Source organism: Alternaria arborescens, assembly GCF_004154835.1.
Source record: "Alternaria arborescens strain FERA 675 chromosome Unknown contig_64, whole genome shotgun sequence".
Classification (NCBI taxonomy): domain Eukaryota; kingdom Fungi; phylum Ascomycota; class Dothideomycetes; order Pleosporales; family Pleosporaceae; genus Alternaria; species Alternaria arborescens.
In genome coordinates this window covers 61,787-88,403 of record NW_021167919.1, presented here as the reverse complement: position 1 = coordinate 88,403, position 26,617 = coordinate 61,787, and the positions used below count along the sequence as shown (strand labels likewise).

Here is a 26,617-nt window from a genome sequence, read left to right as displayed (position 1 = left end):
ATATATATATGTGTGTGTGTGTGTGTGTGTGTGTGTGCGTGGAACGACATCCATCTACCGGTGAGGAACTTTCCTACTTATATGCTTCAAAGGACGCAGAGCCTCACTCTCAACTCTTTACAAGACTTCCACCAGACAGTATGTAGAGAGAGGAAAAAGACCGCATGCACGCAGTCATTAGCGAGAGTAAATCCCCTTCACCATACGGTTCTGACACCATCTTGCCTACCCCTCTTTTACCTGAGCAGGTTATATCCATAGCCATGTGCATGATCTGTATGGACAGTGAAACAAAATATCCAACTCTACAGTGTTGCGGATGTGGAGTTTTTGAGCATTGTATGCTCATTCGTCAGTCTGATCCTGCGGGCGAAGACAATAAGCGAACGAGGCCAGCCGCCATTGGTAGTTCTTATCCGAGGCAAGGTCTGGCTGCGGAAGGACGTCCTGAAAAGCTGCAAACGGCTGCATGCATCAGATATTAAGTATGGTGCCATTAAGGTCCATTGTGGTAGGCTCTGAGTATAGTAAAATCGAACCCTCCGCTACCGTTCATGCCTAGCCAGACAATGTGGGAGAGTGGCCCTTTCTTGTTTTGCTGGTTTCTCAGTGTATATGCTTGGAGAGCCCAGACCGACGTCACAAATACCTCGTTTGCGCGACTTAGTACGCAGCTTGGAACAAATGTTCGAATGCTTGCTGAGTTTCCTGACGCGCGGCGATATGTGGTGGCACTTTACAGGCCTCACAGTGCTATGCGATAGCGTATGCCTTACTCGCCCCTACCACACAGTGAGCAGTCCGGCTTTCCTCTTCATAGCTGTATGACATACCTCAGCTGTCAGGTTTCCCGACCGCATACAGCAAAACGAGCACGCCTCACCACTTCTTTTCTTGCAGTCTTGTAGATACCTCGCTTCCCATGCCTCCAATCTGATCCCTGCCTCAAGCATATCCGATATGTACGACGCGTTCATTAGTGTGGTCGATGGAGCGAACGTCGGACTGACCTTGTCTAACCACGCTATGACCGGATCGGCGTACATGTCGTCGTGTGCAAATACCATGCTACCACGTCGATACAACGCTTCGTCATCGTTCCCGTAACCAATCTCCTCAAGTTCACCGTCTCCCTCCTCTGCGTCTACGTCGTCCCCATCAAATTCGTCACTCTCATCACCAGTCTCGTCGTCGTCATCTTCACGATCCTCGTCACCCTCCACAACCTCCCAAAGCTTATCATCATTCCCCGTCCACGCCTCCCCACCCGTCAACGGACTAAACATTGTCTTTCCACCCGCGCTGGAGACATCAATTGCCGCGATCTTCAGCGCTAGGCAGGCTCCCGGTCTGTTCTCCACAGGGGGCACATTGGGCATGTTACCGCTCGGCCACAATGTGGGCAGATTTGCAGCGAATGTCTCCCAATGAGTTTTTTTACTTTTAGCGAGCCATCTGGCGCGGTAGGTGGAGAGTGTAGAGGTGAGGCCGTAAGTATACAAATGGTATTCGGCATGCGTCATTGCGCTGGCTATGCTGACATGGGAGGATGGGGAGGAAGGTGATGATACAGTTGTGAAGGATAGTGCAGAGGACGGGCGGCGTACGCGTAACAATCGTGTCTTAGTTGAACTGACAGATTCAACATGATTCTTCGAACCAAGTCGATATCTCCTCTTCCCACCTTTTGCATCCCCCCCTATCTCCACAGGGTCTTGCTCATCTTCATCCACCTGTCCAGCTGCTTCCCAAGCCGGATTGGGAAAACACGGATCCCCCCACTCCCCCTCTCTCGACCAGAAATAATAATGCGGAACATCGCATCCAAGAAACCTCACAAAGAACAAGTTCTCCAACACCCTTTTTTCCTCCTTCTCCCATGCTCTTCTTCCACCACCATCCCCCCGGTAATCCAGATAAGCAGCCACATACCCCATACCCCCAGGCCTCCACAACGAACTCTCATAAACCTCCTGCACCAACCTCGTCCTATTCCTCCTCCTCTGCACATGCCTCGCCGCTCTCTCCTCTTTCCTCGCCTCCCCTTTACCTTTAACCCGCAATACCTTCCTATTCTCCAGCCACCTTTTCCGATACGTATCCGCCAGCCCTGGCTTACTCTGGTTGTGGTGACGAGAGCCCAGGTGAAAATACATGTGTGCATTCCAGCCCTGCACCAACGTGCGTTGAGCCCAGTCCACACCGCTTTCGACAACGGCGTGCCGGAGCGTGCCGATTAGATGGCCGTTGCGTGCTGCGGACCGTGTGCGTGGGGAGAGCAATGGACAAAAGTCTGGATCGACGCTAGTCGGGTATTTGGAGCCTGGCAGGACGAGTTTCTGCTTACTCGAGGTGGTGGTGAGTCGGAGGGGTGCGTAGGGTATGGCGCGTGGTTTGGGCTCGGAGAAGGAGAAGAAGCGTGGTGGGCGGATATCTGGTAGTTGCTCGTGTGGCCATTCGAAGAGGCGGAGGCGGCGGTCTGGTTTGGTGTCGCGGCCCATGGGGGGTTCGGGACTTGATTCTGTGGATGTCGAGTTCCAGGATTCGTCGCTGAGGGCTTGGCCGAATCGCTCACGCGCGTACTCGTTTCGACTTGTTTCTTGGGCTTCGATGTCGGCGTCGCTTAGCGTGTCGTCGCTGACACTTTCGTCGCGTTGTCTCCTTCTTTCCTTTTCAATCCTCCTCTCCTGCTTTTCTTCAATCTGTCTTTGTTTGTGTGCGGCTCTTCTTTCCTCCTCTTCTTTCGCTTCTTGTCTCTTTCGCTGGAGTGCCAGCACGGCATCTTGCTCCGCACGTCTTTCTTCTTCATCATTGTGTTTCAGAGCCCATGCCATCTCAACCTTTTTCATATCCTTGCGATAGATGCCGCGCTCCTTTGCTTGATCGACAAGCTCCTTGTAGTTGTAGTTATCGTATTTGGAGTCAGTCTTGTGCTCGTCGCGTACTTTATGTGTGCCGCCCCGCCGGTGTACAGCAGCATAACGGGTTGTGCTGGGTTCTGAAGGCTCTGGCGAGCACCCATACAGCGCGGGATTATCCTTCTTTGGTTTACCTTTGGGCATGGTGGGTACTGCAGGGTGGTGTTGAAAATCTTGGTATAAATGATTGGAACATCAGACATAGGTCAGCTTGTCAATAGAAGAGCAAATCTTAGACACAATATCGTGGCCGCATTTGAGCAGTGTTGCCGCTTTCTCGGATACTTGGGACATTTATACTTGTCGTGAACAAGTCTTTCAAGAGTCCTTCGTCAAAGACACGCGCTCAACTTGCTTTGTGTCTACACCTGCCCTTTGTCTGTGTCAGTATCAGTCAGTGTGCAACTCAAGGTAAGTGTAAACACAGGGCACAACGCATTGTATCACTTTGGTGGTATGCTCGAAAAATTGATTCGTAAGGGTCTAGGGTATCTCACTATGGCGCGTTAACTTACATGCAATCATATTGATAGGAAGTAGCTTACAGTTCCGATTTCTCGGCACCCACCTCCCGCTTCTCCGTCTTGAAGTCAAAGAAGCCCTCTAGCTCCATCCACTCTGCGGTAAATGCCATGACGAGTTTTGTCCAGTCTTCTACCGTGTCCATGTCTAGGTGCTCTCCGTCGTCTTCGATTGTATGCCACACTCTTGGAAAGGGCGTTGGGATCATGTGCAGGATCTCTACGCCGCGCGCCATGAAGGGAACGTGGTCGTCCTGCACGAAGCCGCCCATGAAAGCATCGTTTTGTTTATTCGCGTCAGGTAGGAAAGGGCGTTCGGCGCGGGGCTTCTTGTCCTTGCGCTTGGCCATCTTGGACTCGTGATTTGGAGAAGACTTCATCAAGCCCAGCTTCTGCAAGCGTGCCTCGGCCGTCGCCATGTGCTTGTATGCCCAGTGCGTGGTCTTGAAGTAGGACGGTACATTCGGGCCCTTGGAGCCAAGAAGGTCGAGCAACAGGAACAGATCGATCGAATCGAGCGGAGTGCGGTATATCGAGGATGCGGCGTGGAAAGTCGACTCCCAGTCTTCGGCAAGAGCTCTGTGCACGTGTCAGTCACCAACTGCGGGGGCGTAGACGTGGTCCATACCGCGCGCCATACAGACTGTCCGTGTCGGTCCAGGTCTTGAAGGCCTCCTCGCCATCGAGCAACAGGATCTGCACTCCCTTGTGCTCCACGTCAAAGTCGTCCGGGTCCGCCGCAGCCCACTTCTTTGTCAGCGCCGCGTCGATGCTGCGAGCGATGTGCAAGATCATGGCGCATGGGGCCGCGCTATCGATGGCTCCAATGAAGCCTTTTGGTGTATACTTGCTGTCATAGTGCGCGACCAAGGCCAGGCGCGAAACATCCCCCTCAAAGCTGCCTGGTGGGTCGCGTGTCGCAATAATATTAACAAACGGCACTTCCTTGCCTTTGCTAACCGGCGTCGTCGACGTCGAGTTGTGCATCTCTATCCTCCATTCCGGCAGTTGCGACTTGAAGAAATTCAGAAAATGCTGGCGAACAAGGGCATTGCCGTCCGTCCCCGAGACTCTGGGAATCAAGATGGGCGCCAGTATCGAGCCCTTCTTTATGTCGAAGTCATCGCCCGGCCCGGGTAGGTGTTTGAGCGTCTCATCCTCGAGGGCCTGGTAGGCGTATCCGAGAGATAGTAATGAAATGAGCGGCAGCAGCGCGAATGCGAACAACATCTTGCCGACGTGTCACATGAAGAGCGCGCGATCAATCCAGAACGCGGCGGGAAGATAGCTCAGGGTCGCGAAAGGAGCATACCGACGTCGACGGTCGAGTGGGTCGAGGCAATCGTGGCTTCTCGACCAACGCCAGCCTTACCGACATCGGCTAAAGTTCCCGCACCGTGCCGATCACCACACACACGTGACAGCGCGACAACCTCAGAGTCTGTTTGCGGTCTACCTCGACCCTTACACGCCCATACAACCTCATTGCTGAGTAAGCGCTGTGCTAAGGCATACAGCAGGCGAGGTTGGCAGTCGCGCGACAGACACGTCGACCACCCGCCGACTTGAGTGAAGCAGAGAAGTGCAATTTTTTTCCACGTCCCTCAGTTGGTATGCAGCCACGACTTCTCGCCTTTGCGGCCGCTTTTCGAAGCTCGGCGCCAGCAAATAGAGGCATACGGCCCGTCGTTAATGCTCGCATCAATGCCTTTGTATGCCGGAGTTGCCAGCGGAAATTCTCCACCTCGCCAACCTTGCAGTGGTTCGGAAAGTCTTCCAAATCGGCAGCCAAAACCGTTGAAAAAGAGCGAAGTACGTTGCGCAACAATCTGGCCTACATGCAAGAGGACAAGGACAGATGCGAAGAACATGATTGACGAAGAATTCAGAATACAAGTCGAGGTTATTGATCTACGATGCGGGCGATGCACGAACCACGTGGATATCCTTCTGGAAAGCAATGGCTCTGCTGCAGTTTGGGACCACCCTCGTTTTCGGTGTACCGCCACTATGGAACAACACGAACCAACCCGATGAACGAGTAAGAAAGATGCAGGCTATCACGGGTAAGTACCTCATGTTCATGCCAACTATTTCCCAATCTTTGTCATCTATACTAGTGGCCATGGATTCCTCTTGACAGTTATCTTGCGTGATAATCTCGTACTCTAGCAACGGGAGGATAAAGCCTTCCTTTCCATGTCTTCCACCACGAGTTACACAAGTTTTACCTCACTGCGATTCGTTCCTATCAAGTCTAATTTATCTACCACCCCTATCACACATCCATAACATCTACATCCAAATCACCCAAGACTAACAGCTCCCCACAGTCGGCGTCCTAGGCACCATCCCCACCCTCACCCTCGCCTACCTAACCGCCCCCTTCGTCCACCAAGTCTTCCTCCAAATCCCCGAACACGCCCGCCGCTCCCGTTCCGACCTAATCCGCTTCGCCACCTCTCTGCGCACCAACCCCAACCAAACAGCAAACACAAAACTCGAATTCGTCACCCTACGCATCTTCCCCTTTCGCAAGCACACCACCGCTTTTCTTCACGAACTCCGTGCTTTACCACCGAAACGCTTCCGCTTGGCAAACATCGAGCTGCCGAAGAGCGATGCTTGGGCTCAGCGGCAACGGGAGAAGGGCATCGTCAAACGCATGGGAGAAGTGGTTCGTGAGCCGCGTTTCAAGTTCTATGTCAAAGAAGGGCGGTTGTATACGATGAAGACGGGAGTGCCGGGCGTGTGGGAGGAGGTTGCTAAGAGGATCCAGGAACAGACTGTTGAGGAAGAAAAGGTTGTCAAGGGACTTGGGGTCAAGAGGCCGGCTGTGCAGTTAGGAGCGAGGAAGTTGATCAGGCCTGCTGTCAAGGTTGGCGACAAGGTCAAGAGGCAGACTACTCGGTAGATGGACAAGTGGGTAGTGTGGTAAAGGATTGATCACATGGTGGTGCAGGTGTGATATGTAGTGATACGTTGTATTGTACTGTGTTGAGGCGGACATAGCCTGATCGCTCAGGTGGAAAGGACATGCTAAGCGAAAGGGTTCATGTATATGCCGTCCACCTTTACAAAAATTCGTCGCCGACCATCCACCTGGTATGCCAAGCCTAATCGCTTCTAATCTAAGCGTGTTCCATGACCTGGGGCTTCTCCTTCTCCAGACTGCTCTTCTCGTGGTAGTCCGCAGCACCACTGTCGTGGTACACACCAGAGCGCGCAAGGATATCAGTAAGACCAACCTCCCTGTGAACCTCGGCCCAACGCTCCTTCTCGCGCTCAGCGGTACCGACGGAACCGAAGAGGGTGTCCATTTCTTCCTATCAAGGTCGTTAGTATGGCTCTTACCGGGATGTTGCAAAGAAGCGTGACTTACAAGAGAAAGACCCTTGGTCTCCGGGAAGAAGAAGAAGATGAACGCCGCGCCCATGGCCGTGAAAATACCAAAGAAGATGTACGTTCCGTAGCGCAGATGCGTCAACATGTCTGGTGTGACCTGGCCAACGATGAAGTTGTTCATCCAGTTGGATGAGGCACCAAGCGCGATACCATATGGACGGTTGGACATGGGCCAGATCTCTGCAATGACAATCCATGCACAGGGACCCCAGGAGTAGCCGAAGAAGATGACGAAAAGCCAGACCATGACGCAGGCAGCCCAGCCGGCGCCCTGGTGGTTTGGCCAGTCATCTTCGTAGGAAGCGACGATGCCGGAGATGATGAAGTGGCAGGCGGCCATGCCGATGGCGCCCGAGACGAGGACGGGCTTGCGACCGAGTTTGTCGACATACATAACTGCAGGAACTGGGGAGGGTGTTAGTGTCATGATCTAGACCTAGGGATATTCCATGATAAACTTACTGGTTGCGAGGAACATGACGATACCGACGACACCAGTCGCAAGCAGACTGATCGAATTGCCCGACAGGCCCAATCCTTGGAAGATAGTCGGTGCGTAGTACAAAATCGCGTTGATACCAGTCCACTGCTGGAAGAACATGGTGAGCGTAGAGATGGCCACACGCCTAAACATGCCCCTCGTGGTGAACAAACTGCCAATAGCGACGAACTGCAGCTTGAAGATTGAAAGCGCGCTCATATCCTGGAGATGAGGGAATCGCTCGGCGAGCGACTTCTTCTCAAACAGACTCTGAGCGCGAATCTCAGCGTATTCGAGTTCGATGAGTTCGTGGTCCTGGTTCAAACCACGGAGGCGTGCGAGAACGCGGCGAGCCTCCTCTTCTTTGCCGTGGTGAACGAGCCAACGAGGAGAGAAGGGCATGAAAATCATACCGACGCCAAGAAGGACGGCGGGAGCAAGTTGGAGAGCGAGGGGAAGAAGCCATGCAGCCTCTTTTTGTTCCCTGCCAGTGCCACCAATGTAGTTGGTACCATAGTCGATCCAGAAACTGATCATGATACCAAGCGTAATGCTCAACTGTTGGAGACCGACAAGAGCGCCACGGACTTCAGGAGGCGCAATCTCGGCATTGTACATGGGTACAATCATGGAGAGCGAACCGACACCCATACCCGTTACGAAACGACCACCGAGAATAGCGTTGTGGCCCTGGCCTGCGGAAGCGGTGCACTGAACGACGACACCGACGATGAAGATGGCAACGTTGACGAGAATAGCGTATTTACGGGAGAGAATCTCAGCGAGGAAACCAGAGTACATTGTTCCGAACCAAGCACCGAGTTCGAGAATGGATACGAGCCAACCTTGCTTGGAGGAGTTCCACGTAAGAGTCTCTTGGTCCTCGATGTAGTTGCCCATGTCTGATCATCTGTCAGTAATATTCTTGGAATTGTTAGTAGTGAGGTACTACTTACGCTGCTTGAAGGAAGGCATGGTGAGTACACCAGAGAAGACACCCTGGTTGTAACCATAGAGGAGACCTCCCAAACAAGCGAAACATGCGATACCAAAGACTCTGGCATTCTTGACCAAGGCCATGGGTCCCGAGGCACCAGCAAGTGCTTTGCGGCGAGCCAAAGCGGCCACCTCAAAGTCCCCAGCACCACCGCCGACAGGAGCCATGATGACGGTTCAGGTACGTTGGTAGATGGAAAGATCGAAGTAAATGATCGTCGAAAAAACAACAGGCAAGGGTTGACCGTTGGAATCCCAATACCAAGGAAAACATGGGGCAAGCAGGTCCTACATATGCATTTCCAGATCGCTTGTACGGCACCCCAGGTCAGCATACCACTATCTCGGGTAACAGGGACTGCATGCTGAGTGGTCGTGGGTGCGAAGCTTTCTCATGGCGGGGAAATTGGCGGTTAAGCTCAGTGGCACCGACGCTTATTTTGGCGTTGCGGCAGCGATTCAAGCATCGGTGGCTGTCGTGGCATTGGCGCGCCATTGCTTGTAACGTGCGGGAAGGAAGTAAGCTAGAAGCCACTGACGGCTGGGCGCACTATTGATCAGACGCGTGGAGGGCTAAGGCGACGCGGGGAGGGTTGGTTGGGGCGCACCCATGATGAGCAATCACGGCTGATTCGACGAGTTTGTGAGGTCGTTACGTCTTGGAGCTGGCACGAGACTGACCGGTCTTTCGAAGCTGACAGGCTTGGGGAAGACTTGTTGGTGTATATTCCTGATATCTGGTAGAGTAACAAGCTTTATCGTCAAGCTGGTGTATCGAGAGGCATACGAAGCGGCCGTTGCGCATCGTATAGATTAACAACGTGCATTTGCCGGTCCGCGGACATCCATGCTGCCAGGCCCTGCCTCCTCGAACTGGTACACTCCAGAGTGTGGAGACTCCACAGCGGGATATTAGCGTGTCTTCTGCATTCTGCCTAAATGCCTCACGCCCTCGGCGTTCACATGGTGCGAAGGTCTGCGGCGCTGCGGTAGAGTCGGAGCTTTTGACGCTGTTATAGTCACGGGGCTGGTGGACAGTTCCGTTCCGACCTTATTTCCGTCGCGATTTGTCGTTTGCACGTTGAGCAGATGATGGATGGGCGACCGTGGAGTTAGCCGCGCGGAGATGAAGGTTGGAATTTGGGCCTACCGGGTGGAGATTGCAGCCAATCAGGACGAGGTAAGCGCAACGTCACGAGCTCGCTGATCTTACCGATGTTAGATCAGCCTTGACCCATGGCATAGCGTCTCTCCTTACACCAACATTCCATCAACGAACGCCTCGAACGAGCTCAGTGGTATATCTCTATGTGATTGTTTCCGAACTAAAGTGAACTATGTTGCACAAATCGGTGGGTGGATTGCGACACGATGCGATCATACCCTCAGGGCTGTTACATAGTGATGTCTTTACAATTATCTACTAGCTCTTGATCACATCAACTGAATAGGCGAAGTTGACTTCATGCACTTTACAACCTTGTGAAAGAAGGTGTCTAATAGCCTGCAGGTCCGCGTTCCACCGTCTCAACAGTTTTCGCAAGACTCAAATCTTTAGAACAACATTGAAGCAAGGTGACGAACACGATGAAGCAGCGCAGCTACCGCCCACAGATGAGAGAACGATAGAATTGCAGGCCCTCGCTTACCTGCGATTACGAACATGTCAGGGCGATCAGCTCTTGAATTTTAGCAGGCCAAGGCGAGCTACCACTATGCTTTCTTCACAATTTACTAGAAGTAGCCCTCTAGCAAATCCTGAACAATATCTCATGAGCGAGCAATGCCACTAGGGGTTCGGGACAGCGTGAAGTAGTGCTGCTCTTTAAGGCCAGCCACGATTGGTCAGCTTTGAGAAGGTGGGGTCAAGCGCGCCGAGCATCCCCTCCAGAACCGCAAGATGCGAACAATGGAAAGAGGCACGTTGATATCACCATAATAGAGCCTACACAAGGTTGCGAGCCCTGGTGAGGCGTGGTTTCATGTGGTGCAGTACTGATGAGGTGTGCCAATGCGGCTCAGCACTCCTTGAGGTCTGCTCCGGCGTCATTCAACATCTCCCGCCTCATCTCTTTTCCACCACAGCATTAGGGGCCATTTGTCTTCTCCGGCTCGCCAACTATCGCGACGCAGCTCAGGTATTACCGCATGCTACACCTGCAGATTTGCGACGTTAAGTCACTTCGCCGAGGACGCGGCATCGTCTCCAGGCGCCCCCAAATTTTATCAAACGACCAACCTCGCCGTAACTACACATAGACTGATATTTCAGCTCGCACATAAGGAGGCGGCAAAGTTCTTGCCGTATTCTTGAGCGTCAATCCGGATCAGCTTTTTCGACCCATTTTGACACAATCGTTTGTTTCGCATCGGCGCATACCCATCGATTTCATATGGACCCAAGACGTGGCGAGGGTTTTCGTGTCAGATTGTTTGTCGTATTGGAGACGGCAAAAGCACTCCGTCAACAGATCTGGTAGTCTACCTTCATCAGACGCCGAAATCCTGACGTAACGCCCTCATTCGACCCGTATATCTGGCTCACAGCTGTTGCCCGACGGCGCTGGTGATGGTTTCTGAATGAGACTTGTACCACTTCTGACGCAAAGGTCATCACAATCACCAACGCAAGCTTGTTAATCATACTGGTCAGGTAGAAGTGCCTGGTAAGCATGCATTCACTTAGAAGTTATAAGTACTATGTGAGCAGTTCATCAATTGTCATCTTGGTCCACATCAGCGTCTCACACTTGCATCCACGGCAACATTACAAATACTCGCAGACCTTCCACGAGATGGAGCTCTTTCATCTGCTCCTTTACGTACTAATCCTTGGCAGTGTTCACGCTTCCTTGCCTTACCATCTTTCCGATACCGGTCAGTCGATGACGGCTTTAAAGTTGAACCAATGACTAATTCTTACCCAGATGACGACCCATTAGTACCTAGGGACGTTCCACCAGCCGATTTGTATCTCTTGAGTACAAGTGTCAGTCCTTCTGGGATACTATCTTCCGCGCCGGCAATCGTCTATCCGACTACATCGACTTCCAAGGTAAACTCATCCCGTGGTACGGCGTCAGTATTGGCAACTTCTATCGTCACTTCATTGACACCACCCTCTTCTGGATTGCCTTCCACCTTTAGTGCGTCGCTATCCAACAGATCGAGCCAAGCCTTTGCCAGCAGCATCTACCTGACTTCAACAAGCAAGCTCTCTATCGTAACTTCTTCAAGCGGAATAGCCTCGGGATCAGCCTCGACGCTATCAGTTTCATTCTCAGGAACTTCGAATAGTTCTCAAAATTTGCCCTCGTCAATCTCAACCATTTCTCCAACATCATCTAGCTCCATTCATAGTACACCCGATACCCCCGTTTCGGTAAGCCAAAGTCTTGTGACAACTACTGTCACTGCGTCGAACGGTGCGCCAAGTACTCTGATTGTCACAGCCACACTGTCACAAGATACTAGCAGCGGGGAGATCATGTCTTCGAGCCAGCCCTCACAAGCTTCCACAGCTCCTGCAGCAATTCCGACTGCACCCAGTCTCGAAGCTGTGATTGGTGGCGTAGGTTACCAGCTGCCTTCTTCCGACCAAGATGCAATCGATGTGATGCTACAAGACGGTTCCATCGCTCAGCTTCTCGCAAACAAGATCATCATTGGAAGTCAGACTGTAACCGTCCCATCGGATCTGACCAGCGAAACAGCTCTTTCGGATGGTATTACCGCGAAGCCTGGGGAGGCTACAGAACCGGAAGAAGGCGATGACGACGATGACAATGGCGGTGGTGGAGGTGGAGGTCTTTTCGGGGCGCTTGGAGGTATCGCAAAGGGGGCCACATCTGCCATCGGAGGTGCCATTGATGGAGTCGGTTCTGTTACTGCAGGTGCCATTGGCTTTGCTGGAGGGACAGTCGGTGCAGCAGCTGGCCTTTCTGAACCGCTCTCCGGTGCCGTTGGCAACATGGGAAAGTTTGTATCATCACTTAACGGTATCCAGAAGTCTTTTCCTGGTAACGAACTTACCAAAGGTGCTCTGGATACATTCACTGGTGCTCAATCACTCGCCCGACAGTCCCTGAACTGGATGAAGTCAACGTCGAATCTAGCTCAGGATTTCCCTAACCTACCAGCCGACGTTCAGTCGAAGCTCAAGTCAACGGCAGCGGACTTCGCTAAAGACGATGGCCCTTTGGCTCAGTGCAAGGCGGCTATAGAGGCTTTTCGGGACTTTCCTTGGGAGGAAGCTGAGGTACCAAGCCAGACGGTGGACCCAGATACAACAGAGAAAGCCACGAACACAGCCTCGCTACAAAGTACTCAGGGCACTTCGACTGCGCAGACTACGTCGATGAAGTCATCCACTGTCATATCATCCACGGCGATGAGCGCAAGTTCTACTGTCACTTCAAGCCAGACGTCTTCTTCCAGTAGTGAAACACCCACACCGACCCCAGACGCTACGAAGAGGTACGGGATCATGAGCGAGTACGGGACATCGTGGGAAACATTCAAGCAGTTCATTACTGAACTCGATGGGGGAAATGGATACCTTGCCAAGTTGGACAGCACCCAGCAACAGATATACATCGCCAAGTTGAATGCCTCGCAGGTGTCAGAGATAAAAGAGCGATACGACTTCATCGGCAGCGTTCTTCCGTACGAATTCGATGAAACTATAGACCACAGCATTGATGAGTTTCGAGCGATTGGCCAAAGTCGCTCTTTACACACTGATCTAGGTAAACCTCCGGCACCAAAGAGTTTTATGGGTTGGTCTGCAGCCTCTTTAGATCCAGTTCCCCACTTGATACCACGAGCGTTGCTACCATCGAATCCTGATGCACCTTGGTGGAAGAAAATGCTTTCAGCCCCGCCGCGCGATATCGATGTAGCAGACTCCGGACCTCAGTTCGATCCGCCTTATCTGGCGGATGATTCTCTGGGGAAAGGAGTCACCATCTATGTTCTGGACGATGGCTTTGACACAGATAATGTTGTATGTTTGTTTTCGTATCGATCATCCACCTTGAAGCACGGGAGCTGACTTGAATAGGATTTACAAGCTGGCACACGTTCCGTCAATACAATCGTAACCCCTAACGAATTGACGTCTTTCCCGGTCATACCTTATGATCCAGCATACCCTGACAGAACCATGCCTGAACGAATTCAAGGCGGCGACCATGGAACGATGTAAATGTCATAGTACATGAACGTGAACGAGACAAGGCTGACAAAGAGAAAAGGATGGCTACAATCGCTGCTGGAGTCGAACGAGGAATCTCGCCCAAAGCAGATCTATGCTTAGTGAAGACCAAGAACACGATGAAAAGCAAATTCGACCCCAATGTCTCATACACCTTACCCATCACGACGCTGGCTTTGGCATGGTTCATCGATGCGGTGATGAAAGATATAGTGGACAGAACGAGCCAAGATCCAGGAGCAAGGTCTGTTATCAACATGTCATGGGGTAAGCGTTTAGTTATGAGCTTCAGATTGCACCAATACGTAACTCACCATCCTAACAGGCATACAAAAACCTGGTAAATCAGATGATGAGATTGAACGAATCACGAAAATCTTCGAGAATTTTCTGGATTTTTGTAAGGCGCGGAGTATACCTGTGGTGGTTGCTGCGGGGAACATGCCAGCGGTTAACTTCGTCCATGATAGCTTTCCACAAAGACTCTGGACAGCCGATGATACCATGATCATAGTCGGAGGTGTGACTGACAGTGGCGCCTTGTACGAAAAAACGGTTGAAGACCCGAACAACCAGATAACCGTGCATGCGCCCGCCAAACCCGTCACCGTCCCAAAATCTGGCGGCATAACCCCACCTGAAGGTGAAAGGGAAGGAACAAGCCACGCTGCTGCGATCACGGTAAGAAGCTATGCACGATTGGATGTACGTCGATGCTAAGTTGTACAACAGTCAGGTCTCATTGCATATTTGTATGGCCTACCGAACTGGCAAGAGATTCCGTATGTGCAACAAACCCCCATGAAGACGATATTGAAGGACCATGCATGGCTGAGGAGCAACGCAATTGCCAGCAATGATCGGACAGCAGGGAAAGTTGTGTACAATCTCGCCAGGGGAGACCCCTTCCACGGTTCGCACTCTTGTGTGCAACGTCGTGACAAGTTCGGAAAGCGACAGGACGAAGAGCTTTGTTCCCTCTCATCCATTCTGCCCACATCTATGAGGTCAGTTCCAGGAAACAGACAGACTCCCGTCCCTCTTGGTGTTTTGACTAATGCTCTACAGCTCTTCTAGGACGACCTCTGCCTTTTCTACAAGTGCTACCATGTCTTCCATGACCTCCTCCCTTTCTGCACGTGTCAGCATCTCTTCAGCGACTACCAATTCTTCCTCCACGCCACATAGCAGTCAGATGAACAGCTCTACCAAGTCTCTCGTCTCGTTGGGTGGAATGGATATTTCGCCAGCTACTTGGTCATCTCAAAGCTCGGAAGCGTCATCAGAGTCCCCTCAGCCGATGACGTCCCCCACACCTACACCTACCCCAACGCCTACCGACACAACGGAACAATCGGCACCACCAGCAACTACATCCGATGGATCTGAAGCAGCTTGCGAAAGATGCCATGACGCCGTACAGTCGTGTTTGGTCGAATGCAGACGTGTTGATCACTTCTGCGCGAAGTCCTGCACGTGCGACAAAGCTCAGCAAAACCCAGATTGCACGGGATGTGAGATTCCCTGCAATAGCTAGAATGACTCGCGATCGCATGACTGGGACTGTAGTTTCTAGGCGATATCGGTGTGGGGCAGCTTAAATTGCGTCCGAGGAGAGTCGCATGCAGGCGAAAGTCGTGATCTAGTTACCTGCTTTAGATTGTTTCAGGCACCTCTCTTCTCGCCCACAGTAATGTTGTTAAGAGAACCTTGGTCTTCTTTATTTTTCTTCGTCGTATCTCCACTGTCTTTACCTTTAGCAAAAGTTCTCGTAACATACATGGAAAGATCCGTCTTATGGGGTTTCTTTGAACACCGTCGTTATTAATAAAATACTGATACAAAATATATCATCAGGAAATCGCTTGCTAATTCCATCCCACGACGCCTTCCGCTAACGTCAAAGGCCGCTGCGTTGACCCTGTCATGACCGAGACTCTTCTTCCAATGATGCCCTTGTCACCAACACCCAAATGCAGTTTCTCTGGTAGATGCATCATGCCTCCTAGCGAACTCCCGATTTCGAAGGAGTATAAAGAGTCTGCTATACTTTCTGGTGGTGGCGCGGAGAGATCGCCGTCACGACTATTTCACGTCGTTAGCCATCTCCACCTGCTCTAAAACGCAATGGTAGACCAGCATGACACGTACTGTATAACGAGCCAATGGCTATTTTGTTGTGAGGCATTGTCAAGGCCCTGGCACTCGACACTAGTACCAGATTTGGAGAGCGGGTTGGTAAAAAGTAGAAATATTTCTTGTTCTGAATGCGTTCGGGCTAAGTGGGAGGTTGGGCGCATGACTGCTATTGAACCGCCTTGGCTGACACGATTTGAGCTACCGTTGCACATGGTAGAAGTGATTTGATGTATAAGAGTGTCTCGTTGATGGACTAGGTGCTATGCGGACAGCACTTTGAGATCGATGGGAGGGCAATGTTACACAAGACAGGAAAGCGTAAGAGCGAGTTGGGTGTAAAATTGGATATGATCGACGATAAGTGCCGGAGAAAGAAAGACTATGTAGTTTTTAGAGTGTTCACACCGTTTCGTAACTTGGTTGTCGGGGATTTGAGGTTTGAGAGTGAATGCGTGTCTTTGAGCAAGTTTCAGGAGAGCACCCGATTGGTCAATGCACATGCGCTAAAATCCACCATGGTGCTCTCAAGGTGTTTGTATGTACATCAAGCGACAACAGTATACATGGAGTCTATATCATCCGTGCCATTCTTTGTTGTTTTCAGATTCCACTCCATAGCTTAGATGGAAGCCTTGAGCACGCTGAACGCGTCTGCGCGCGATCCTAGGTAACGCTCCTCCGCGGTCTTCCAGTTGATGACGTTCCAGATGTTCTTGACGTAGGCAGCCTTGCCGTTCTGGTATTGGAGATAGTACGCATGCTCCCACTAAAACTCGAATTAGTCACACACGACCATTGCTACGAGACTAAGAGCGACTTACCATGTCGACACCAAAGATGGGAACTTCGCCCTTACCAACAACAGGATCTTGGTCCTTGGTCGTCACGATAGACAGCCTTTGCTCCTTGCCCATGTCAGTTTTGATTAACCAGCCCCACCCACTTCCTTGAATCCCCAGCAAAGCGGCGCTGAAGGCTTCCTTGAACTTGTCCTCATCACCCCATGTCGCCTGAATCTGTTTGACGAGCTCCGGAGCAGCAGAGATCTTGGCCTCATTCGAGCTAGCAGGTGCAAGGTTTTGCCAGAAGAGCGAGTGGTTGATGTGACCACCAGCGTTGAATTTGATGCCTTGCTGTATGGAGACCTGAGAGGTAATGTCGGAGGTTGAAACAGCCTCGGCCTGGGTCTTGAGAAGTCCGTTCAAGTTGGTGATGTACGTCTGGTGGTGTTTGCTGTGGTGCAGCTCCATGATCTGGGCAGAGATGTGCGGCTCCAACGCCTGTGATTCGTGAGTATGACGTATGCTGAAGCGAATTGATCATCGGATGTTATACTTACATCGTACGCGTATGGCAGCGGAGGAAGAGTGTACTGTGGTGCAGACATAGCGCCGTATTCGAAGGGTTGTTGTTCTGAAGCAAAGACGGTAGGTGTAGAGATGGAAGGAAAGAGAACGAACGACAACATCGATATGCCCCGCATGATGCCTGCCCCTCAACACAATCGATAGGTATGGAACTTCGAGTACGTTCGTCAGAATGCTTGGTCGTCACCAACAGGGTGCTCTGAATGTATGCCGCCCGATCGGGTTTAGGGCTCTGGAAACTGCCTCAATTGCGCGCGATGCCGCTCAATGTTCCGAGACACCCTCTCCACAAAACGAAACAAGAAAGCAAGTAGATAAGGAAGTAGTGTTTCTCGAATGGATAGATGCTATGGTACTTGCTGCTGTAATGCAGGAGAAGAGAAGTAATGGCTAGCTACAGTCTGCTTTGGAGTGTGCAGCTGCGATGGAATGACTAAAGATATGGAGTGACAGAAGATGGTAGTGACCGTACCCTTGACGTGCTTTGGACTCGATGACTATTGTTGTGCAGCGTAATGGAAATGCAGTGCTTCACAAATGCGATGTTGAGATGGGATGAGAACCTAAACGTGTTGCTGTTGTCGGACTTCGGGGTCTCGAACTTGCCGACATAGGATGAAACACGACTTAACCCGTCCTGGACTAGTCCCAAATGTCGCAATCATCACACATCTCGTGCCTAAACACACCTCGTGTGTAACATTAACCTCAACTGCTGCATCGATGACTCTGATCTCTACGTGAATAGTTTCGAACCCACATCTAGTCAGCTCTCACAGGCAGTTTATCTCCTCAAGACCTTGACTAAAAGTGTGTAGTCCGTGTAGATCAGGCTGCTTCCAGCGTCTCGTTCCCAGATGAACCCATCCCGATCCAACAGCTCGAAGTCGTACCTCCATAATAATTTCGCCATGATCAGCCTTATGCTTTGCTGCGCCATATGCCTTCCAATGCACGCCCTACTACCAATCAGGAAGGGACGACTGGCAGACCTATTGTCACCATCGAACCCGTTCTCCTCCGCACCTTCCAACCATCTCTCCGGTCGAAAACTAGCAGGGTCATTAAAGTACTGTGGCGATCTCTGAATCGTGTATAGGTCAGCCGAGACAATGGTGCCTGCGGGTATATATGTTCCCGCTATAGTGCAAGAAGGAGCAGTGCGTTGCGCTGTTTTGCCGTTCGCTGGTGGAAGCAAGCGCAAAGTCTCCCTGATGCAAGCGTTCAGGAACGGTAATCGTGCAAGTCGTTCGCCCGTGATGTCGGCTTCGCTGGTGAATGTAGAACGTATCTCAGCACATAGTGTGATGTAAGTGTTTGTGTATCGCAGGACATGGTAGAATGTAGATGCTAGCGTCGTAGCTGTAGTCTGATACCCAGCGAGGCTTAAAGCTATCAGTAGACGTCATTGCGGGTAGGGAAAGGATGCCACTCACGTTAGGCCCATCGCGTTACTGAAGAAAGCATCCGCGTCGAGCGTCAATCCTTGCTTTTCGCTGCCCATGATAGCCGAGATGAAGTCTTCTCTGCCATCCTGCCTATCAATACAATCGCGTAGTCTCTTGGATGGGACAAGCTTCGACAGCTGAGAAGGAATCGGCATTGCGGAGATAAGGCTTCTGGCTGTCTCAAGCGCAGGGGCTACACCAGGCATGACCAGCATGAAGCTCAAGGCCTCCACTACAGGCATTGATCCTTTGCCCAATCTTTTCAAGGACTCGTATGTTGCTTCACATAAGGTCAGCTCGATGTCAAGTGTCTATGGTGCCGCACTGGAACTTACGTCGTTTTCCAGCCATCAATGGCTCCCCAAAAGCAAGATCACCTATGATTTCCCAAAACATTGTCTCTAACTTGTCGGCAAGATCTATCTCGGTATCGTTCACAGCAATCTCGTCGAAATCGGGCATTGCTCTTTCGATATGCAGTTTCTGGATCGGCTCTTGGCTCGCGAGTGCTTGAGGTGTGAAAGCTTGTTGAATCACTTTATGTAGTCTCTTGTGGAGCGCTGGATCCGGGATAGTGATGAGAGTTGGAGCATTCAAGACAAGGTCCGAGAAAAGAGTCAAGAACGTTCCAGCTTTGGAGAAACGACCATCTTCTTGCTTTGCATATATCGTAGTCTCTGCCTCGAATGTCGCGAATGACACTTCGTTCGGTGCGATTCGGACGACAGGCCCTGTCTGTTATTAGCAGGGTTGCTTCTACAATACTAGTCTTGGCAGTTCTTACCATATCTGTTATGAAGAGCTTGAAGATCTGAATTGAATTTCATGCGGTAGAGAGCCCTCATGCCCCATATCTTCTAACTATCAGGAAAACAGTACTCAGTTTTGATTGGAAGAACGCACTGGAGAGAACTTTGCTAGGAATGGACCAGGAATATGAGCAAGTGGGTGCAAATAGCACCCATAGATTATGACCGATGTTAGAACGAAGATGGCCTGCGAAGGCGAGCTTGTCAGTACACAGTGATGAGTCGAAGTATAGGAGTGTAAGAACATACAATTGCTACTATTACAACAGCCTGCGGAACGTTTTCCAGCTGCTGTACATAGGAGATTCCTGCCATAGTGGCTTTCGCTGAGTGTGCTTGGAGTTTGGACTTCGGTATCCAAGGATAGATAGTTTGTTGTTCCCACAGAAAACATGGAAAACTGCAAAGCACACCATACGACTCGTCGACCCTGTGGCATGCAAATACAGTAAAGTTCTTGTCGTGAGTGGTTCGATTCCTTCCTTTCTCGTCCTAGGCATTGCAGCCGCATTCACTGGCGCAGGACCGTGGACATCTTCCACGTCGAGACTGCTTGCCGATTCTCGCGTGCCGCTATCTGGCTAATGACGCTAGAATAGTTCGCTCCTTCCACAAAACAATAGCTTGACATTAGCGTAGGATTCTCTGAACGCTGGTTACGACGACGTGCAGGCGTCGCAACATGCTCCCGCATCTAGGAAGTTGTTATTGCATGTAGGGTGCCTTAAGATGTACCATGCGTCGCTAGCGGGTGGGTCAAATGCATGTAATTTGGACCCTGAACGGTCCGCCCCGCAAGCCAGCCTCCTCCGTCAGCGCAGAGTGGCTGACGACCTACCAACGAGGAATCGTGGTAAAAACGCCACAGATTCGATGTTTCTTGTCAGGTGACTCGAAAAGTCGTCGTATGTAGTATGGAGTAGAAGGATTCGCTTCGCGCTCAAGAAGTTTCATTGGTGGAAAATCATCATGATCTTGTACATAACGCACGGAATATACGTATCGGTAGTGAATATGGTATGTCATAGTACTGCAGCCGTTGAAAACGTGCTCGCATTGCAGCAGACGAGAAATCCGAATTGGTAGTCGCGAATGCACGCGCTGCAGAAGGAAGCACTTCTTACGCGGCTGGTCCAGACGGTTGGGGCGTACTCACTGATACGTGCCGCTCAGGATGATAGCGTGCGCGGCATCTGGACTCAAGTGTTACCCTGATTCTGTCGGAGACGTATCTATCGTATGGATGTAAGGGTAACGTTGATAAGCTGGAAGGAATGACGCGAATAGCCGGTGGCTAGATTCCAAGGCCGTCCATAGGGTTCCCACAATTAAGTAGACGAAAGAAGGACATCCTCCGACTCACAAAGCTCTTTGCTTGACTCGTTGTCGCCGCTAGATTGGGACTGTGGCAACCAATTGAATAGAAGTGAAACGAAAGTCACGTGCCGTGTATGTTCAATGACAACATGTACAAATGCTGTTATCAAGTTCTTCGTGAGCGAGAAAGTGTGGATTTCCAATAAACCCTTATTTTGTGTTACGATAATCTTTCATCACGAAACATATCGTAAAATGGGGTCGCTCTCATATCAGTCCAAGCTGGTTTCTTTTGATGAATCCCGACGAACCGGATGCTTCACGACACTTCCCATTCGTGTCCATTCTCGAAATGATCTAGCTGATGCAGCAAGTCGTCAGTTTGTCAAGGACTGGGCTAGAGAGATGGGAGATGGGCGAGAACAACACACCTATTTCTCTTTCTCGCCAGTGGGGAATTGGTCATCCTTGATTTATCCCGAGGCCATTCCGGAGAGATTGGGTGTCTTAGCATACCTGTCGGATTTGGGATTGATTCATGACGGTAACCAAATCATCCTGCTGATCTAATAGCGCTTCTAACGAGAATATAGACGGCGGCGAGGGTCTCAGTATCGAAGATGCGCAAGTTGAGCACGGCGATCTTTATGCCGCCTTGGATCCCGACGATGTCAGCACCATGACTCCAGATTCAAGAGCGATGAAGACCAAGAAACTTGTTTCGCAGTGCATTCTTGAATGCGTCAGTCTTGACCGTGAATTGGGTCTGAAGATGCTTGCTGCGTTCCGCGACGTCTGGCTCGCGATCAGCGAAAGAAACAGCGACAAGGAAGCCCAAACTATGGAAGAATACCTGAAGTATCGGAGCGAGAACGGCGGAATGCTGTAAGTGATGCAATCACTTAGTTCCCAAACCTTAGCTCATCTTTGCCAGAGTATTCTGGCCAATGCTTCAATTCAGCCTTGGGATGTCTATCTCAGAAGCCGAGGAAGCACTTGTACAGCCCATCATCGACGCAGCCACTGAAGGACTTCTTCTAGCAAATGACTATTTCAGCTGGGAACGGGAGTATAGAGAACTGCAGTCCGGTCAGTCGAAGAGGATTGTAAGCGCTGTGGACTTGTTCATCAGGACGAAGGGACTTTCGATCGACGACGCAAAAGATGAAGTCAAGCGCAAAATCATCACGGCTGAGCGTGACTTTTGTGAGCGCCGTGATAAACTCTACAAGGCCTGTCCCGACATATCCTTGAAACTGAAACGTTGGATTGACTGCGCTGGCTTAGCTGTTTCGGGGAATCACTACTGGTGCTCGGCGTGCCCGAGACAGAATGCATGGAAGCACGCTGATACACCTATCGCCAATGGTGTCAAAAGAAAGCTGTCGCATGGTGCTGTGGTCATCAAACAGGAAGCTCCATTGAAGAAAAGGAAAGACTCTCCCGTCTTTGACTTGGAATCCAGCGCAAGTGAGTCTGGCCTCTCTGAGGTCTCCAATTTCCCTTTCTACAAGCCTTCAGAATTGGCACTGGAGGCGCCATCAAAGTATGTTTCAAGCATGCCTTCGAAAGGCGTCCGGGCCACACTCATCGAGGCTCTTAACATATGGCTTCATGTGCCATCTGATCGGATCAAGGCCATCATGTCAGTGATCAATTCACTGCATAACGCTTCTCTCATTCTCGATGATCTCGAGGATAATTCCCCGCTTCGAAGAGGCTATCCATCGACACATATCCTGTTTGGGCAGGCCCAGTCAATCAACAGCGCTAATTTCATGTTCGTTCGCGCTGTACAGGACGTCGCACAGAGCTTGAGTCCAGCTGCTCTTGTTGCGGTCCTTGAAGAACTTGAGGGCCTGTATCTAGGTCAAAGCTGGGACCTGTACTGGAAACACAACCTCGCATGCCCAAGTGAGGCTGAGTACGTCAACATGGTCGATCATAAGACCGGTGGCATGTTTCGCATGTTAATACGACTCATGCAAGCGGAGAGCGAGGTGACGCCGCAGTTAGACTTTCACAGATTGACACTGCTGTTCGGCCGCTTCTTCCAGATTCGGGATGACTACATGAACTTCCAGGATTACACGGCACAAAAAGGTCTCTGTGAGGATCTAGACGAAGGAAAATTCTCGTATCCAGTTGTATACTGCTTGGAAAATTTTCCGGAGTACCGTGGGCACTTCCTAGGTGTGTTCCGGCAACGCCCTACGATCGCCACCGTGGACGCACATCCTCTATCGAAAGAGAGCAAGCAACATTTGACGACTTGCCTGAAGAAAATCGGAGCATTTGAGAAGACGATTGCTTGCCTGACGGATATGGAACGCGATTTGGAAATAGAAATCGACCGGCTTGAGCAGCAGACGGGCGAGGCGAACCCAATGCTTCGCTTGTGTCTCGCAAAGCTCAGCGTCAAAGGCATCGCGAGGATTGGTGAAGTAGGCACTAGCAAATGATCGCTCGGGGGCCTTACTCTCCCGCTAGCCACAGCCGTCTTGTGCCGCTGTGGGTCGCTTAGCTGCAAGGACACTAGTTGCTAGCACAAACGGGAGACGAATCCTACGTATTCATTACTTCTTGTTGTAGTTTTGCCTTAGCCCACCGGCCTTATGCTTTCGCGGAAAGTGTTAAGTATCTTGTTCATGTACCCAGGTACCCTTGCTCCCACATGAAGGATCGCCGTACGTGCGTGTTGTGGAGTCAAGGGTGCGGCACAGATACGTTAGATACAGGACTGAGTAACTCCCCAACAATCTTGATTTTTTCGTATCTACAGCCGAACGGTACAGCTAAGACTTATCCGACTTAGCTTCACATGAGTCGGTCTCTACAAGCCGATGGGTGGCCTGACATACAACGAAGTCGAGAACGTCTTATGCCCACCAAAAGCTCCAAGTCTCAAGGTTGTCTATTCAAGACTTTCGTGTTTCGTCATCAAATATACAGCGATGTGGCAATCAACAACTCTACCTTGGCTGTATGCCATCTACGCTTCTATCGGCAACAGCAAAGGCATAACAGCAGATTACGGTTCTTGTCATGATGCCGTACGTTGAAGAAAAATGTCAAGCAAACAGTAACTATGGTCTAACACATGCAGTGCATCCTCCTTTCGGAAACACTCTCGGTCGAGATGACCGGCACTAATGTGTCTGATGTCGGACATGCTCCCATCGTTGCTAATCAGACCTCCGTGAGATCTCTCTTTTGGGCACAGCAACAACAGTCCGCTCAGCCAGCGTGTCTCGTCCATATCCGTTCTGCCGAAGATATCGCAGCCGTCGTATCCGTCTCACGCACAAGTGGCTGCCCTTTCGCTGTTCGCGGAGGGGGTCACTCAGATATCCAGGGTGCGAGCAATATTGATAGGGGCATCACGGTCAACATGGCGGGTTTGAACGATGTCATATTAGATGAGAGCGAAGGATTAGTCAAGGTCGGCGCTGGCGCGACATGGGGAGATGTGTACAAGGAACTTGAGAAAGTCAACAAGACCGTCGTGGGTGGCCGACTCACTGGGGTTGGTGTTGGTGGATTGCTGCTAGGTGGTGGGCTGAGCCATTTCTCAGGCATGCACGGCTGGGCATGTGACAATGTTCGTAACTACGAGGTAAGGAACTGGAAACTAGATAGCGGGCACAGACTGATAGCACACTAGGTGGTTCTTGCTAATGGCAGCCTCGCAAGTGCTTCCGAGTCGTCAAACGCGGACCTCTATCTCGCTATGCGCGGTGGGGGAAATAGCTTTGGCGTTGTCACTCGTTTTGATCTTGACGTATTCCAGCAGGGACCAATGTGGGGAGGGTTACATGTCTGGCCATTGCTGCCATCAGTGACTTCGGCTCTCACTCGCGGCTTTGTCAAATTCGCACACGACGCCCCCTCCGACCCACATGTATCACTATTTGCTGGCCTAGGCTACAAGCAAGGCAACTTTGCTTGGGCCGCAGGGCAGTACGACGCGCTAGGAAGGGTTGAACCTCCAATCTTCACCCAGTTCAAAGACAATGTAGAAGCGTATGGTACAGCAAAGATTATGAGCACGGCGAGAGTGACTTCGGTGTCGGACCTTGCAGATGAGCTCAATCAATCGGAACCCGCCGGTATGCGGAGCCGGTTCACAACAGCAACCTTTTCCGCCAATGTAGGGCTGTTAGCACTCATGGTGGACATATTTGTGGAGCAAGTACAGAAGGCGCTAGACAATGGGTTACAAGATGACCAGGGGTTTGCACCGATGCTGGGCATCCAGCCACTAACGCAGAATATCTTAAAAGCCCAAACGACACGTGGAGGGAATGTCATGGGCCTTCATGACGACCAAGCGCCTTTAGTTGGTGAGTCCTGCCATACATCCTTCTTCAGATGACGCTAATCTACTTTACTTCATAGTTTGTTCCTTTGGATGGGAATGGTCTCGCGAATCTGATGACCCAACTGTCATTGCCGGTATCAAAGCTGTCCTTGAGCAGTCTGTTTCGGCTGCTAAGGAGAGAGGCTTGTATCATCCCTTCAAGTACATGAACTATGCCGCAAAAGATCAAAATCCTGTTCGAAGCTATGGGAAAGAGAACGTTGAGTTTCTGAAGCGGGTTCGAGAAGCATATGATGCTGATGGCGTCTTCACTACTTTGATGCCCGGAGGGCACAAAATCACCTAACGTACCAGGGATGTGTAGTGCCAGTTTCCCTTCCCAGACAGGCAGAATGGGAAATTCTACACGAATGCCTTCCCTCAAGATGGTATTCCATGTTGTCTAGAAATTACTAAGTCTCGCTGCGGACCCATAGATTCAACATGGCGTATGTAGGAGAGAATGGAAGAGCTGGAAACGATGTAACAAGACCATTCCTAACGCAGTCGTCCACGAACCCCACACTAAGCGAAGTCAGGACGATAAAGGTCCATAGGTATCCGATGACACGCCATCGTCGATTTCGCCAGCCAAGCTGTTCTCGAGCGATGGAGATAGCAAGGTCTTCTAGTAACATAACTATTGGCATGATCGCAAAGAAAGCCAGCGTTTTTGTGAAATTCTCGGATCGGATGGCAATCTTTGCGGCTGCCCAATGGTAGATCCCAGAGATGGCAAAAGCGATGTGGTACTGGATCTGACGACTCGCCCATGATCCTTGGGGAGCGCATGCGACGTGTCTCGCAACATAGCGGCTCGGGGTCTTCAATGCTCTGCGGAAATTCTGGTGCCATGTCCTGTTCCAAAAATTGTTCAGGGTGTAGCACATGGCCCATGCCCCTTTGAGTGGGTGTACCTCTTCGATGACATCCCAGAAAAGGCCAGATGTGACGCCGAACAGACAGATGACATGATATATAATGTCCATTGGCGGAATAGTTGACGCCCACCAGCAGCCAGTAGCCAGGATTCGCGGAACAAAGTGCAGGTCGAGTATACTTGTTCTTCCGCTGTCCGTCAACCATAGGAGAAGCGCGCCTGCAATGTCATGAATGACGTATTGCTGGAGAATTCTTCGCAGTGATAGGATCAAGAAAGACGACTGAGATGATCCTGCTGGAGGTGCTGGTGGGAGATGCGCAGTACCCCAGCTCCAGCCAATTCCTCGAGTGGAATAGGCATTACTAAAACACCATCGAACCTTCTGTAGCGATGAAAGCGAGTGGTATACTGGAATGGCCTTCTCTCCATTGCTCTTCTTCCGGATGCGTATATGCTCCACGTACGGATCTTCTAGAACGAGCAAGTTGAAATTCGTCAAGCTGACGTAGAGAACTACATAGTGGTACTATTAGTGACTAGGACTGACAGGGGTTGATCATGCATCCTGACCTGTACCAAATGTATAGTCCTTCGCTACATCAGTTCCGGCGGGAACGAATGACACGATGGTAAAACAAAAAACCAGAAATGGAAGCAACAGGAGCCATCGGAGCTGCCGCTGTATGCGGGAGCCGAATAATAGGAGAAATGGAGTTGAGAGCCAGATAAGACCCACAAAATCTGCGCGTTCTAGAGTC

General features: G+C 51.0%; 11 protein-coding genes across 11 annotated transcripts; 4 read left to right on the top strand and 7 right to left on the bottom strand.

Annotated features, from left to right (window-relative positions):
• Positions 1-782: 782 nt before the first annotated feature.
• AA0111_g12045 (hypothetical protein) lies at positions 783-3,062 on the bottom strand (the record flags this gene model as incomplete). The annotated part of the gene is made up of 1 exon (XM_028645980.1): positions 783-3,062. One exon carries the CDS (start codon positions 3,060-3,062, stop codon positions 783-785), a length of 2,280 nt encoding a protein of 759 aa, XP_028500381.1.
• A 339-nt stretch (positions 3,063-3,401) lies between these two features.
• Positions 3,402-4,669, bottom strand: AA0111_g12044 (hypothetical protein; the record flags this gene model as incomplete). Its single annotated transcript, XM_028645979.1, has 3 exons — positions 3,402-3,414; positions 3,464-4,018; positions 4,068-4,669. 3 exons carry the CDS (start codon positions 4,667-4,669, stop codon positions 3,402-3,404), a joined length of 1,170 nt encoding a protein of 389 aa, XP_028500380.1.
• Positions 4,670-5,052: 383 nt separating this feature from the next.
• AA0111_g12043 (hypothetical protein) lies at positions 5,053-6,353 on the top strand (the record flags this gene model as incomplete). Its single annotated transcript, XM_028645978.1, has 3 exons — positions 5,053-5,251; positions 5,329-5,505; positions 5,773-6,353. The coding sequence occupies 3 exons, from the start codon at positions 5,053-5,055 to the stop codon at positions 6,351-6,353; spliced, it is 957 nt and encodes a 318-aa protein (XP_028500379.1).
• A 217-nt stretch (positions 6,354-6,570) lies between these two features.
• AA0111_g12042 (hypothetical protein) lies at positions 6,571-8,489 on the bottom strand (the record flags this gene model as incomplete). The annotated part of the gene is made up of 4 exons (XM_028645977.1): positions 6,571-6,765; positions 6,822-7,249; positions 7,307-8,227; positions 8,282-8,489. 4 exons carry the CDS (start codon positions 8,487-8,489, stop codon positions 6,571-6,573), a joined length of 1,752 nt encoding a protein of 583 aa, XP_028500378.1.
• Positions 8,490-11,116: 2,627 nt separating this feature from the next.
• On the top strand, positions 11,117-14,613 carry AA0111_g12041 (hypothetical protein; the record flags this gene model as incomplete). Its single annotated transcript, XM_028645976.1, has 6 exons — positions 11,117-11,198; positions 11,249-13,326; positions 13,384-13,523; positions 13,577-13,803; positions 13,862-14,217; positions 14,269-14,613. The coding sequence occupies 6 exons, from the start codon at positions 11,117-11,119 to the stop codon at positions 14,611-14,613; spliced, it is 3,228 nt and encodes a 1,075-aa protein (XP_028500357.1).
• A 791-nt stretch (positions 14,614-15,404) lies between these two features.
• AA0111_g12040 (hypothetical protein) lies at positions 15,405-15,836 on the bottom strand (the record flags this gene model as incomplete). Its single annotated transcript, XM_028645975.1, has 2 exons — positions 15,405-15,621; positions 15,688-15,836. The coding sequence occupies 2 exons, from the start codon at positions 15,834-15,836 to the stop codon at positions 15,405-15,407; spliced, it is 366 nt and encodes a 121-aa protein (XP_028500377.1).
• Positions 15,837-16,294: 458 nt separating this feature from the next.
• AA0111_g12039 (Superoxide dismutase [Mn]) lies at positions 16,295-17,158 on the bottom strand (the record flags this gene model as incomplete). The annotated part of the gene is made up of 3 exons (XM_028645973.1): positions 16,295-16,441; positions 16,497-16,955; positions 17,015-17,158. 3 exons carry the CDS (start codon positions 17,156-17,158, stop codon positions 16,295-16,297), a joined length of 750 nt encoding a protein of 249 aa, XP_028500366.1.
• Positions 17,159-17,826: 668 nt separating this feature from the next.
• Positions 17,827-19,317, bottom strand: AA0111_g12038 (hypothetical protein; the record flags this gene model as incomplete). Its single annotated transcript, XM_028645972.1, has 4 exons — positions 17,827-18,427; positions 18,479-18,770; positions 18,826-19,221; positions 19,275-19,317. The coding sequence occupies 4 exons, from the start codon at positions 19,315-19,317 to the stop codon at positions 17,827-17,829; spliced, it is 1,332 nt and encodes a 443-aa protein (XP_028500367.1).
• A 1,554-nt stretch (positions 19,318-20,871) lies between these two features.
• On the top strand, positions 20,872-23,078 carry AA0111_g12037 (hypothetical protein; the record flags this gene model as incomplete). The annotated part of the gene is made up of 3 exons (XM_028645971.1): positions 20,872-21,160; positions 21,210-21,501; positions 21,551-23,078. The coding sequence occupies 3 exons, from the start codon at positions 20,872-20,874 to the stop codon at positions 23,076-23,078; spliced, it is 2,109 nt and encodes a 702-aa protein (XP_028500364.1).
• A 492-nt stretch (positions 23,079-23,570) lies between these two features.
• Positions 23,571-25,283, top strand: AA0111_g12036 (hypothetical protein; the record flags this gene model as incomplete). The annotated part of the gene is made up of 4 exons (XM_028645970.1): positions 23,571-23,669; positions 23,723-24,232; positions 24,281-24,959; positions 25,015-25,283. The coding sequence occupies 4 exons, from the start codon at positions 23,571-23,573 to the stop codon at positions 25,281-25,283; spliced, it is 1,557 nt and encodes a 518-aa protein (XP_028500365.1).
• A 106-nt stretch (positions 25,284-25,389) lies between these two features.
• AA0111_g12035 (hypothetical protein) lies at positions 25,390-25,965 on the bottom strand (the record flags this gene model as incomplete). Its single annotated transcript, XM_028645969.1, has 1 exon — positions 25,390-25,965. The coding sequence occupies one exon, from the start codon at positions 25,963-25,965 to the stop codon at positions 25,390-25,392; it is 576 nt and encodes a 191-aa protein (XP_028500362.1).
• Positions 25,966-26,617: the final 652 nt, after the last annotated feature.